This window comes from Sarcophilus harrisii, chromosome 3 (assembly GCF_902635505.1).
Source record: "Sarcophilus harrisii chromosome 3, mSarHar1.11, whole genome shotgun sequence".
Classification (NCBI taxonomy): domain Eukaryota; kingdom Metazoa; phylum Chordata; class Mammalia; order Dasyuromorphia; family Dasyuridae; genus Sarcophilus; species Sarcophilus harrisii.
In genome coordinates, this window is record NC_045428.1 from 474,041,404 (window position 1) to 474,056,756 (window position 15,353).

The window sequence follows — 15,353 nt, forward strand, 5'->3', positions numbered from 1 at the left end:
AAAATCATTTATATATGAGTTGAAGGGGCTCTTAGTGAGAGTATTCAACAAAAATAAACTTTTTGTAATGAATATCTAACAATAGACCACATTTTAAAAATATTCTCAATTGATTGCAAGATATAGAGATTATAGCATCCTATTGTGCCTATTGTTTTTTGATTTAGAAATAAATTTGATTATGTAAAACAAAATACCCACCTTATGAGCTTTTGTAAGATGCCTCTTACTTATGCATCAAAATCATTTAACATTCCCTGGGTTTTCATGCTGCTGCTTTTTCTTGATTTTCTTTGTGCCTATCCAACATTCTCAGTGTCCAAAGTTTTGTCTCAGAACTCAAGGTTCTGTCTTGAGTTCTCTTCTGTTTTCTCTCCATACTATCTCTCTTGGTGATAACTTCAACTACTATGAGTTCAATTTCCATCTCTATTCAATTGCTTCCTCAGTCTCCATATTCATCCCTTGTCTCTTTTCTTAGCCACTGTCCCACATGACCAACCCCTTTTTGTACATCTTGAATTGAGCATCCCAAATTCATGTCTCAAACTCAACAAATTCCAAAACAGAACTCATTGTCTTTTTGTCAAAACTTTCCTGATTTCTAAATTTACATATTACTAAAAAGAATACACCATCTTGCCAATCACTCAAACTTAAACTCTCTGGTTATGTTCAACTTCTTACTTTCTTCACATATCCAAAACAATTATCAAATCTTGTCATTTTTTGAGAAGGATAGTTTGAGGGAAAAAAATCTGGAAAGAGTTATGTGAACTGGTGCATAGTGAAGTGGGCAGAAGAACCAAGAGAATACTGTACACTGTATCAGCAATATTGTATGATTGGTCACCTACAGAAGGCTTAGCTATTCTGATCAAAACAATGATCCAAAACAATTCTAAAACCATTTAGATAAAACAATTCTAATTTATATATTTATTTCTTATTCTCCCAATTTTTCTAATAATATCCTAATAATAAGGATATTATTTCTTACTCTCCTAATTTGCTTATGGCATCACTCTTTATGCCCAAATCATATACCCATTTTGTCTTTATTTTGGTTTGGGGTGTGAAATGTAGATCTATGTTTAGTTTCTGACATTATTATCTAGTTTTCCTAGCAATTTTTGTGAAATAGTGGGTTCTTATCCCAGAAGCTGGAGTTTGAGTTTTTATCAAATACTAGATTGCTACAGGTCTTGATTATTGTGCCATGTGTATCTAATTTATTCCATTACTTTATTTCTTATCCAGTACCAAATGGTTTTGATGACTCTGTTTTATAATTTTGTTAAGTATGATACTGCTAACCCCATCCTTTGTAATTTTTTCATTGATTCCCTTTTATTCTGCCAGATAAATTTTGTTATTAATTTTCCTAGCTCTATAAAATTACTTTTGACAGTATGATTGCTAAGGCACTGAACAAATAGACCAATTTAGGCAGAATTGCCATTATTATTACATAAGCTCAATCTACTCATGAGCAATTGATATTTTTCCAGTTATTTAGATCTAACTTTATTTGTGTGAGAGGCATTTTATAATTGTGTTCACATAGTTCTTAGGTTTGTCTAGAAAGGTAAACACCCAAATATTTTATTTTGCTTATAGTTATTTTAAATGGAATTTATTTTTTTATTTCTTGCTGCCAGCCTTTGTTATATAGAAATGCTAATGATTTGTGTAGGTTTAATTTATATTCCACACCTTTACTAATGTTATTAATTGTTTCAAGTAGTTTATGGATGATTTTCTGGGCTTCTCTAAGAATATCATCATATCATCTGCAAAGAGTAATAAATCATTTTATCTCCTCACTGCCAATTCTAGTTCCTTTCATTTCTTTTTCTTTTCTTATTTCTAAAATCAACATTTCTAGTACAATGTTGAAATACTAGTGGTGATAATAGGCATCCTTATTTCACCTCTCATGTTGTTGGGAATGAATCCAGCTTCTCTCCATTACCAATTCCTGTAATTACTTCCAGTTTTCTGATCCTCTATATAAATATGTTATTAGTTAAAATGCTACAATATGCATGTTTATGTGCTTGTATATGTGTGTGTGTGTCTCTATATCTATATATCTACTCACACACACACACTTTATATTAAATATCCCCCTGGCCAATTGCTCTTCTTGCATATCCCTGCCTTTTAATTTCACATCTTTCAAGATTCAGCTACTTTCCATAGAAAACTTTTAATGGTTCTCTTAGCTAGCAGTGTCTTCATCTCTTGGCTTACCATATTACCTATTTTGTATCTATCTTGTACTTACATAATTATTTGTACATTCTCTCTCTCATTATAATGTATGATATAGAACACACACATGCATACATATATATGTATTATTTTAACATTTTCAAAACATTCTTCACCCTCTGTGAGGTTGGCATAACAAGTATCATATGCTTCATTTATAATGAATAAATTAAATCTCTGAGATTGTGACCACACAGCTAATTAGTTTCTAAAGTAGGATTGAAAAGCAGAATTCCCAATAGTAAATCCAGAATTCTAACTGATATACTATACTATCTGTCTAAGCAATATGTTATTTTAAACAGAATGGAAATTTTAAATATAAAAGAAAAAAATAAGTGACAAAATAAAAACAATCCATTTATTAGATATTCATTTAATTTCCATTGTAAGATTTGTTCTATCAGTTATAAAGTATACATCATATTACTTTTTAGCAAATGATGCTTCTGGAATCATAGGAATGGCTAGAACTTTTGCAATGAAGATATATTATTTTCTTTTAACTTTTGCAAAGTGAAATGAATTTAGTGTTCAAAAGGTAACTTAAAATGAAAAAGAAAGCTGTGAATATTTTCTCCAAGAAAACATTTTAGAAGCTCACATGGTGTGAAATATTTTTCACACATTGTAACTGTGAAACTTATCTCAAAATTCAATTTATAATTAAACATTTCAAAGTCTGTGGTAGTCATCATATCAAAATATGGCATCTGTCACAGACATGGGGCATCATCTTCTGAGAGGCTGAAAGGGACATTTCTTTTCAAACTCCTATTAATTTAGTATCTGCTGCTACTTGGTAGCACATATAAGCAGAATTATCTGACAATACCATAGCTCCCCTCAATCCACATCTGGGCATTTGGGAATCATTCGGAAAATGATATTTCCTGGCCTCTGGCAATATAGGAGGACTGTACTGATCATAACATCTCTCATATAAGTCCCCTTCTCCCTATTCACAAAGCTACCATCCTAATTTAGGCCTCATTATCTCTTTCTTGAATTATTGAAACAATCTTCTAATTAGTCTCTCTGCATCAAGTCTTTCCCAATCCAATCCATTTTCCACTTAGCTGCCAAGGTGATTTATGTAAAGTTTAGATCTGATGATATCACCCCCTTCTCAATAAACTCCAACAGTTCTCTATTACCTCTAGGATCAATTGGAGTGTCTTTATTTGCTAGTTAAAACCCTTCACAACTTGGCATCTTTCTACCTTCTATTACCTGCAAATGATGGGTTCAATGGTTCTAAGGACCTAGTGGGCCTTCAGTCAAATATAGGCATATAAGCAGAATGGTTCAGGGCCAGTTCTCCCACTGAATATCTAGAAATAGCTTATTTTAGCCAAGTATAGGATTATAAAATCTCAGAGTTGTAAGGGATCCTATGATCATAGGTCTAGAGCTAAAAGAGAACAACAACAACAAAAAAAGGCTCCTTACATATCTAGCAAGATAATATCTGACCTTTCCTTGAAGATTTCAGTTCTGTTGAAGGTTTGAATACTTCAGAATGAATCAATTTCTTATCTCTTCTCATTCTAAATAATTGTTGGTTCACATTACAAGGGAAAAATTAACTGAGAACCTTTATTTTCTATTGTTCTGTTCTTTTTGGAAACTAAGAACTTTAGTCTCCATGGCACATATAATATCTAGAAAATACTATGAAAGTGCCAAATGATTGGAAAACATTGGAGAGAGCACTTCTTTAACTTAAAAAGGTTTCAGTATGTAACTTTGGATTCAGGTCTTTATCATTTGCCTGTTTCCCTCATTATTGATAGGACTCTTCATGAGTATATGAATGGTGAAGTAAGCCTGTGAACCTGAAAGAATTGAGTTATTCTTCTTCTTTAGTTCCTCTTTAGAGACAAACCTAGAAAAGAAAAAAAGACTTTTGAAAGCATATAAATAATGAATAGATTAATAATAATAGATATAATTAATAATAGATTAATAGATTAATAATAATAATAATAAAAGAAAATAGATTCCTCTTGATTTTCTTCATTTACAATCAGCTGATGTGCTCAGTTCTACATCATGCCCCCACCCCCAATAAGTTGATCACCTGACATAACATCACCTTACAGACTGACCCAGCTTTTAATACTCAATATCTTCTCAACAGCCTCTGTTGCCTCATCCATCTGATTGAAGGGCCTTAAGGTAGAACAATAAACTCCTCTCAAAACCTTCCTTTATAAAGGCTTTCCTTTCCAGGTATCTTTTCATTTTCAGCCACTGCTCTGTTTTGTTTCTATTCCATGGAACATCATAAATATTTCCATAATGGCTTAAGAGAACTAACTTTATCTCCCTCAGTATTTTGAATAACAAGAAAAAGGAATGAAATGCCATGAATAAATGATTTCTAAGTATTTATTCAACATTTAAATGTCTGATAAATACAAATAAGCAAGATTGGCTCTGTCTTTAAGAAGATTTTGTGCTAAATGGAGGGAAACAATATGTATTGGGGGTCAGGAACAAGGGAGGAGAGTTTTCCACTGGGAAGTCAAAGGGATTAGTTGGAAAGAAGTGACATTATGATGGGCCTGAGATCAGGGCAGGATAAGGTGAATATTTACCAGTCAAATATCAGTCACAGGGGTGGGAACTTGGGGTCCAGAAGGATGCAGAGGTTTGAGCTACAGGCAGCATAAAATAAACAAGGTATGTCCATGATGTTCTCCCCAATGTATTATTTTTCAAGATATAGGACAAGAAAGTGATAAGTAAATTCTTTATTTCCTTTTGGAGGACATTTAGGTATTGATTTGTCACTTAGAAATTTCTTTAAACAATTTTAAAATGGTCTCGTATCCCCTGAAATTCTTATTAACAATATGGTGACTTTTTTTTTGTGGTTAGAAAGTATGCATATTTTTTCAAGAATACACTAAATTTGTACCCAATTTGTTAGTGTTTCACACTTTAATTCTTTTCACTTACTAAGATGCTATGAAAAATGAGAACTTGGTCTTTAAAAAGGCACACACACGAACATTACCTGTGTCTCACAATCACAATACCTCTAGGTGAACGATCACTAACATCAAAGATACAGCCAGTTGTAAACACTTATAGACTGTTAAAATATCTGATAAAGAACAACAGATACTGCCCTGGGGAAATAAAAATGAAAGTGTTGGCACTTGTCCATTTCACCCAAGTCTCAATAGACTTAACTTGGTAAAAGAAAGACTTTGATTTATTGTGCATAAAGAGGTCCTTGCCTCAGCACTGTATAGATTTTTAATGTCTTTTTCCCCATATGATATCCTTCTTCAACAACTCAACAAAATCAATGCTACTTGACATAAAACATGATCAACTGTGTAACTTAGTGCTAAGCATTTAATTAAATAATGTGACAGGATATACATGCCATGACCCCTCCTTCATAGTTAATCCATTTGTAACTCTAAATTGCATACATTGTATCATTTGGGGCAGCTAGATAGTGCAGTAGATAGAGCAACAGCCCTTAACTTGAGGACCTGAATTCAAATGTGACTACAGATACTTATTAATTCCTAGCTGTGTAACCCTAGGCAAATCACTTAACCTCAATTGCTTCACAAAAAAAGAAAATCATATCATTATACTATCTCCTTGCTTTTGCCTTCCCTAACCTCCATGGCTAGAACTCACACTTTGCTCACTTCTATCTCTTTGAAGCTCTTGTTTTCTTCAAAACCCAGTCAGGTGTCACATTCTACATGAAGCTTTTCCCAATGCAGCTCCTAGTAAATTCACCTTCCCCCCCACACACACACTTTTTACTTTCTGTTTATTGTATCTATCATTTCGTTACTCCCACAGTTAGTACCTGACATAAAATATCCTAATATCTGGTCTAATATTTTGTCTGTTACTTCAATAGTAGGAACCTTCAGGGGAAAGAATATAGGTTTAGCATTCTTTCCACCGAATGCTAATATTGTTGAAATTACATTCCTCATTGCTATCAGTAATACAGAGAAATTAAAAAGGTTGAGTTGGAAAAAGTCAAGTAAATTGGACAAAATGGAAAGAAAGGAGTCACAAATTGAGGAGAATGGAGAGACTAAGGGAGCAAATTTGCTGAATTCAAATTTTTCATCTTTTACTAGGGATTTTGACTAAGAGGAAATGCACTTGGTAAAATACCTGTGAGGTACCAGAGGATATAGCCTAATGACCATACATAGATCTGCATATGTTATTAAGCTACATAGTTAAATGGTAGAATAATACTATGTGATTGTGTGGTTCCTTTATACTTTAAACATTTGTTTATATTAGGTGAGATTCTGATGAATATCAGAACAAGAGGCCTGAACTAAATAAGGTCTGGACTCCACTGCTAGAAAAGGGAAATGATAAAAGTGGCCATTTGCAAATTCATAAATTAAACAAAAGAAACCTTGGATAGAAAATGAAAACTATTATTTCTGTTACATTCTTCTTTTATTTCACATGTTCTTTTTTTTTTTAACTGTATCTCCCCCCCCCCCCCAAATTAGTTGTTTCTTCTTTAACTGCATTTATTTTGGTCATGCATAAAAAATTCATCTTTTTTTTGTAACAAAAACAATGTTGCTCTAACCACAGATCATGTATCTATTTGTAATTTAATTGGTATATAATATGTGTTTGTCTAAATCTAGTTTCTGCCAGACTGTTCAGATTTTTCAACAGTTTTTGGAAAATAGTCTTTGCCCTACTAGTTAATCTATGAGGACTTATCCAATATTACTGTATTCAATTATTTCTTGGTTTATTTACCTAATCTGTTCATCAATCATCTGGTCTGTGTTTTAAATGGTACAAATTAATTTTGAGAATGAATGCATTGTAGCAAATAATTTGAAATGTAGTACTATTAAAGTCTCTTCTTTGCTACCCATTTTTTCATTATCTTGAAATTGCTGATTTTTATCTCCATCATGAGGCAGATAGGGGCTTGAGTTCAAATCCGATCTCAGACACTTATCTGGCCTCAGACACTTAATACTTCCTAGCTATCTGACCCTGAGCAAGTCACTTAACCCCAATTGCCTCAGAAAAAAAAAAAAAAAAAAAAAAAAAGTATCCCCATCAATGATATAATATAGCATGACCCATCTATAAATTCATTTAGGCACTAACATAATTTTTATTACATTAATGTAACACAATCATAAAAAAGTGATTCTTCAGGTTTTTTTTTATATTTCTTTAAAGTGTCTTGTAATTGCCTATAAGTCCTAGTAGAACTTTGTAGTTAAACCTTCAGTTGTGTTAGTTATTTTTAATGAATTTTTCTTCTTCTAGCTTCTCCTATTGGAATTTGTTAATAACATACAGGAATGCTGATTATATGTTGTGGGTTTATTTTATATTGTACTTTTTTACTAAAGTTATTATTTCAATTAAATTTTGGTTTTCTAAGAAAATAGAATCATCCCCACTTAACTGTAATTTTTACTTTTTCAGTTCTTATATCCTTAATTTCTTTTCTTGATTTATTTCTATTAACATTTTTAGAACTATATTAAATTACAATGGTGGCTATATATATACATACATGTATGTATATACATGGTAGGATGTATATATATGTGTATGTGTGTTGTGTAATCTTGCTATATTCCTATTTGAACTGGAAAGATCTTTAGTAGTTTCAAAGTTAAGTCTAGCTTCTTAAGACTGGGTGTTGACTCTTTGCCTTCATTTTGGATGAAGTGACAGCATACCAACTCTCCTATGGTATTGTCTAAAAATGACACTCCTGGAGACAAGATCAGGCTTGCTAACTTGCTAACTTAGAATCTTTGGATTCTAAGACCAATAGAGCAAACTAGGCTTTTCTATTGGAGGAACTCCAATAGGTAAATAAGAATTCATTTTTCCATTATGCCAAATTTCAGATCTTCATATAGATTTATATTCCTCATTCTATAGAGAATTTTGGACTCAGATGGCTCTGGAGGGGAAAGTAAGATAGATGACTTTGCATAGCCCTCCCTCACTTAAATTCAACTCACCTCCCTGATGCCAAGGTCCTCTTCGAGAAAGATGGACAAACTACAAACTCTGAGTAAAGCTGGCCTGGAATTGTTCAGTTGGAAGACACCCTTCCTTCCCTCCTTCCTTCCCTCCTTCCTTCCCTCCTTCCTTCCCTCCTTCCTTCCCTCCTTCCTTCCCTCCTTCCCTCCTTCCTTCCTCCTTCCCTCTCTCCCTTCCTCCCTCTGTCCACATGGAATATCATACCTTTACCTACAGGTGCTCTTAAAAGCATTTTTTTCTTTTCCACCTCTGAACCTTCCCAAGATTTCTTGGGCTTTACTGGCTTGATCTTTCTTAAGAACCGGGCATTAAATCAAAAAGAATCTGGTTCTAATTAGCCACCAATAGGTCCTATCAATAAGCACCATCATTTGGGTCCTGATTGACTTAGATTGGATGCAAATAGCAGTCATTTTCTGCTTTGGCCAGGAATCCTGGAAGCCATTCCCTTCCAGATTCATTTATTAATTTACTTATTTAAATTTTTTGGGATTAAGCGAAAGGGTTTGCCTCAGTTGCTACATAGTTTTAATCACTGAATGGGTGCAGCCTCAGTCAAACTATGACCCACTGAAAAACCTTGTTGTTCTTTGTCCATTGTTCTCAAAGAGGACCATGACATCAGGGGGTGATGCTGCAATTGGATTTAAGTGACAGAGGCCTGTGCAAGGTCACTAACATCCCTTTCTCTCCCCAGAGCCATCTGGTCCAGTATGCAGATGTGCCTTATTATGCATATGCTAAAAATCTAAATGAATGAATGAATGAATGAATGAATCTGAGAGGGAAAGGCTCTCAGGGTTTTTGGCCAAAGCAGAAATAACTGCTTTTTACATTTAATCTGAGTCGATGAGGACCCAAACAATGACCCAAGGGGGCTTGGCCTAGGACTTATTGGTGGTCAATTAGAATCTGATAGGTTTGGGTTTTAGGCCTGGTTCTTAAGAAAGAAATCTAGGAAAAAGTCAAGGATCAAGTCCAGGGCCATCTCCAGTCATCTTGATCTATATCTGACCACTGGACCCAGTGGGCTCTGGAGGAGAAAGTGAAGCAGGTGACCTAGCACAGCCCTCCCTCATTAAATCCTCACTTAAATCACCTCCCTGATGTCATGGTCCTTGAAGAGGATAAAGGACAGACAACAACTATACAATGTTATCTCTTGCCATAAAAACAATAAAATCTTTTTCTACTTCCTTAGCACAACATGTAGTATAATTTAATTATGATGTGAATCCTTGCTTCTAATTATTTCCAATTGATGAGTTCTAAGGATGTTTTTCTTGTATTTTTTTTAACCAAAATTTCCTAGGACAATTTGGGACCAAATGGAATGTGACAGTTATCCCTGAAATTTTCTCCTTTAAATATTCTTGAATTTCACTTCCTGAATATTTTTCATGTCCCTACCTAATTACTATACACACTAAAATATTACTTACTGAAAACTCCAATTCTCCTGGACCCAGACAATTAACAAATAAACAATATCCTTTTACCCTCCCAGGGTGTGTTGTTATAAAGCAGAGATGTCAAACATGCAACTGTTTCACTATTCTTTTTCGTGTGGAGTTAGTCAAATCACATCCTTTTAGAGTGCCTTATTTCCTTATTTCTGACTTCTGTATTTTAAATCCTATTTAAGGTTCTTCCTTTTTTGTTCTATGATTCAAGTGTCACCACAATAACTGTTTGTTTTCTTTCCATATCTCAAGAAGCCTTCTATTTTTCTTTTTAACTGTATATATTTTAATCATCCTTTGAGCCCTATTTAAATTCCAGGTTTGGAAAGTACCCATGATGGAATTGTTCCTGATCATATGATCCCTGATAATTGTCTTCTCATAATTTATGTCTCTATTTCTTAGTGGTCATTTAATTTGTTCTTAAATTGTTTATGAGATATTTTATTCAATTTGTCATATGTTTACATTTGATTTGCTCTATGAAATTGTAAATTCCTTGAGGGTAAAGATAATTGACAGCATTTATTTGAATCAGAGTGGTTTCTTCACACCCACAGTGCCTAGAAGAATGTTGAGCATTTAGAATTCAATAAAAGAATCAAGTAAGACCAATATTTGATTCTTAGAATAATCAGATTTTAATATTATTAATTCTACCATTAAAATATGAGTCAAAAATTAAAGTGGGGATTATTGAAACATTAATTAGTTTTCATAACAGAAGGTGAGGTTGGTATTTTTTCATTATCCCTAACTTAAAGGATGAAAAATAAAGATGCAAAGAAATTAAATAAATGTATAATATCAAGTACTTAATATATTCCTTTTTTCATTGCTTGTGTAACAAATTGCAAAGCTAGGTTAATCAACTAGAGAACATTCTATTCAGATCTTCTTTTCATTTAGGAAGTAGAATTTGGTATAGCAACAATTTTCTGTGGTATTTACCTTAAAAATGCATCAAGAATAAGAGGCATTTTGCATCCAGGTAGAATGGTTTTTAAGATAATGTGGGAGGAGAGCTAATGAATCAATGTCTTTGGAGGGTTTTGAAAGTATGCCCTTTTCTGTTTCTATAGAGAGTGTGGATTATGGGCCAGTGTTTGTGCAGGAACCAGATGATATCATTTTCCCTACTGATTCTGATGAGAAGAAAGTGGCACTGAATTGTGAAGCTCGAGGCAACCCTGTTCCCAATTACAGGTAGAAATTCACTCTTGAGCACTCATTCCCCTAAGCCTCAAAAACAACAGTTGGATGACATTCTGGAATCCCCAGAGATTAAGAGAAAGCCCCTTGTAATCCTCATCTGTATTTCTTCTGATTTTTTTCTAAGATGGCTACGAAATGGAACAGAATTAGACTTGGAAAGTGATTATCGCTACAGTTTGATTGAAGGAAACCTCATTATCAACAACCCAAGTGAAGCAAAGGATGCTGGTCATTATCAGTGTTTAACAGCTAACTCCTTGGGAAGCATCCTGAGCAGAGAAGCCATACTTCAATTTGCCTGTGAGTAAATTATGTTATTGCCATGAAACCCTTTTGCCCTTTTAATGGTTAATGTATATGTCATAAATTAGTGACAGAGTCTTTGCAAGTATAAAATTGTAGAGATAAAGGGTCATTTTTTTTCCCCTGGGAGGAAAAGATCAGAATTAATAAAGAAAGAGCACATTTTAGGAGAGAGGAAAAATAAGTTCTGGAATTTTAATCCCTAAAAGAGTTTATTGAAATCATTTCCCTTCAGTGTAGTATCATAAACTAAATATTTTGATAATATTTGTTAAGATTGAATCCCTGCCCCCCCCCCCCAATGATTTTCTCATGGTCACACAGTTAATTAGTGACCAAGCCAGGACCTACTTGGGTCTTCTTAATCCAAATTCAGAATTCTTTCCAAGGACCATTGTATAAAGTGTATGCTCTCATTTCTTTTTAATCTAAACCAAACTTGTTCTTGTTTTTATACGGTTTTACAAAAATTTCTGAAATTTCTTTTTTTGAAATGAAGAACTATGTCCATTAAGGCTGAAAAATCTGTAATAATAGTTTTTAAGCCTATAGTATCAAATAAATGATGATCCTTGTATTATCTATATTCTATTGTATTTTTACTTACTCTGTTAAATAGTTTCTGATTACTTTTAATCAGGTTCATTTGTCCAGAAGAAGGGGCCTGGTTGGGCTAGCTAGTGTGTTTGATACCTTATCTCAGTTCTAATATATTGATCCCTTGATAATCTTGGTGGCTACATTCAAAATTACAAAATAGATGGAGGTAAGGGATCTGTATTGGCTTTCAAATCTTTTGTTAATGAATTTTAAATTTAATGGTATGTACTAAAGTTTTGATAACCGATTTTTCTTTATATATTATACACAAACACATTTAACTCAGCTATATTACACTAAAATTATATGAGAGGAAATAAAATAGAAAATAGAGGGGGCAAAAAAGAGCTATTCAAAATCTAAACTGTTAATTTTTCAGGATTCATAACTTAGAAAATACCAAGACAAGTCATGGAAATACTTTAATTGGTCACACAGTAAAAAATTGGGCTTGCCTTGGTAATTGACAAGCTATTACTTCTATGAATTCCATTTATACCATGGCAAGGGGAGTGGATGGAAACAACATCCCTTGTTACTATGAACTGTATTTATTCCAGAGAAAATTACATACTAAAAAACAGGGCAATTTATTTATTGGACTCACAATGTATGACTGAAAAGAAAAATCAACTCCTTTCATTGGACTAATGTCATACAGGGTATTTATAGGAACACAATGACTTTTCAGAAAAAGTGTAGTAGACAAATCTTAGTTAAAAATAACTATACCTTATATTTTAGAGTTTGTCCTATGTGTCTGTGGTGTGCCCACTAGTGCTCAATATCAGATGTCACAAGGATCTGTGATTTTTCTTAGCGTGGGGTTCTTCTTCACTAATGAAGTTCAGAACCATCTGTCACTTAATAGATAAATCTTAAGATTTTTCTTAAGGCTTAGAAAGGATGTGAATTTTCCATGGTCACATAGAGGAGAATTTTGAAGTTAGGTTTAGTGCTATCTACTGTAAAACACTGCCAATTAGCAACCCATTATCTGTATTTAATTATTTTCTGTGAGAATAAACCCATATGAAAGTTGAAACTATAAAATTAAAGTCATGAACTTGCATAAAATGTTCCATTGTGATATGAGACTGATTCTCTAATCTATTAATTGTAATTCATTATGATAGATTTAGACTGAGAGATTACAACTGTTATTTGCCAGGCTATTCGACTATATTTTGCCAATGATAGGGCATCAGCAAGCCAAAAATCTTTCAAATTTGCCATATTTCTTCTGCACATGTAGATTAAAATTTTGTTACTTAATCATTATGGTTGAATTGCATGACCTTATAAAACACAGACTATCTTAGGCATGTAGTTGATGTCTTTGGAGGTTATTAGGAAGTGAAGGAAAGTTTAGGTAAATATAAATCCTTTGTACAACAATCATGATCTTATTGTATCCGGCCCCCCTCACCCCCCCCCCCCCCCCCGCACCCCGCCACAGCCACCCATTTTTCTTATAGAGATTATATATTCAATACATAATTAGAAGCAAAGAATTTAAGGACATAATAAAAACTTCTCTATCCAAAACGATTTTCCTATTCAAAAGCTATATCTAAAATTTCACTATTCTTAAACTTCTCTTTGGGTTAAACATTACACTTTTCCAAGATGCTTCTTTTCTTTTTCAATTGCAAATGCCTTCACACTTTGTATATGCATTCATATGTGTGTGTGTTTCTGTTTGTGTTTGCATGTCTGCAGCACACTGAAATTTATATATTGACAAAAATCTGTTGGAGAGATGACTTTTCTTAGAGGCAGGTAATACAGAGTCACTGGCACCAGATTGGACTAGGTGTAGGAAAGAAATTGGAATAAGTGATACAGATAAGGAGGGACAGGACAGAAAAGAAAATAGAAGAGCATTGAAAATGTACTTTAGCTACCTAACAATTTGCCTAAAACTTGTCCCATATATTGACAACTCACAAAAAAGAGTGGTCTTAGAGTATTCCTCAAGAGAAAAAGGCTGATTGGTTGTATGATGGAACATTATCTTTATGACACATCCCTCTGGTCCAAATAGTCTAGGTTTATGCATCATTTTTCAGTTTGATTTTTAGCATTTTTTCTTTTACCAGTGAACAATCTTGAACAAAATTGAAAAGTTTTAAGTTGTATTTTGTGAGCCACATTTTTTTATTTTTATTGTATTGCATGAGTTCTACTGATCCTAGAACATAATTAGCACTGCGTAAATAAATTTTGATTGACTCAAAGAGCAATAATTTAGGACTGGATTGTATTGGTCTACAATACACATTCACAATATCAGTTCATGATCATCCTTGGATTTGTTTATTTAGGATTTTTAATCATTTTTCTATTTTAAAGTTATGATTACAAAATATGGGTTTCCTTATAAATCTTTGTCTTTCTGTCTCTATCTCTCTCTTTCTCCATATGTACATGTGTATGTGTACTGTAAGATCTAAGAATGAGAACAGAAGATGAGTTTAAACATATTTTTACCACTAGTTTAATCACTAGGTAGAAAGGAACAGGACTGATATCAGTGACAAGATATAATACTCAATACTTTTTAACAAAATGGAAATGGGGAAGTATTGATACAAATCACTTTAACTTTCTGGTTCTCATTTTCCACTTGTGTAAAATTGGGATATACCTCATATAGTTGTTGTATTTGGCAAATAAGTCAAAATTTATAAAGTGTTCTATCAATTTTAAATGATATAAAAAGAATCATGTTATTTTATGTATCACAAAATATACATATATGGGAGGTCACAGACAAGGATCTTACATTTCAAAAAACAATAATTATTAATAAGAATATTAGTGCTGATAGTCCAAAAATAGTATGATTTTGCATTTTTATGCTGTTTTTCTATTCCCATTGTAGATAGAGAAGCGCAGAGGTTTGGGGGGCATTTTGTATTATATTTGTTTCATGGATTGCCCTGTTGTGATGTATCATTGTGGTATGGAGATGACTGGTTTTTTAAACACTTTCGATATTGATCACATGACAATACCTGGAATATGGTAGGTGTTTAAAAATTAATTGATAGTACTTGCTTTTTTTAAGTCAGAAATAGATATATAAGCCATAATTTCTTTGATCATGTTGATAAGGTCAGGGTAGGAATTCCCAGTTTGAAGTAAACATGTCACAAATTCACAATGGCAGTTCTCTTTGCCAAAACGTAGATTTATTTAAAAGAGATTACAAACAAAATGAAGAATTAAAATAGGTACCAGGAGTGGCAAATATGAAATAGATTTGATAGAGCAACAGGGTTATCATTAACAAGGAAAGGAGTTTGGAAGAATCCATTAAAGGAATATGCCATGAGGCCTGGGTGTGTCATTGACTGGTAGGTTAGATTTATAGAGGAGTTTAGCAGATCAACCAGTGTTAGTTATAGTAGGTAGAAAGATTCCATTAAAAGCTACATCCTA

The 15,353-nt window shown here is 33.2% G+C and overlaps 1 protein-coding gene across 1 annotated transcript in view; it reads left to right on the forward strand.

Annotated features, from left to right (window-relative positions):
• CNTN5 (contactin 5) overlaps positions 1-15,353 on the forward strand; it is a 1,555,331-nt gene that overhangs the window by 999,475 nt on the left and 540,503 nt on the right. The window contains exons 5-6 of the mRNA XM_031961045.1: positions 10,871-10,994; positions 11,128-11,303. Of these exons, the coding sequence (XP_031816905.1) occupies positions 10,871-10,994; positions 11,128-11,303 (300 nt within the window). The remainder of the gene's footprint in view (positions 1-10,870; positions 10,995-11,127; positions 11,304-15,353) is intronic.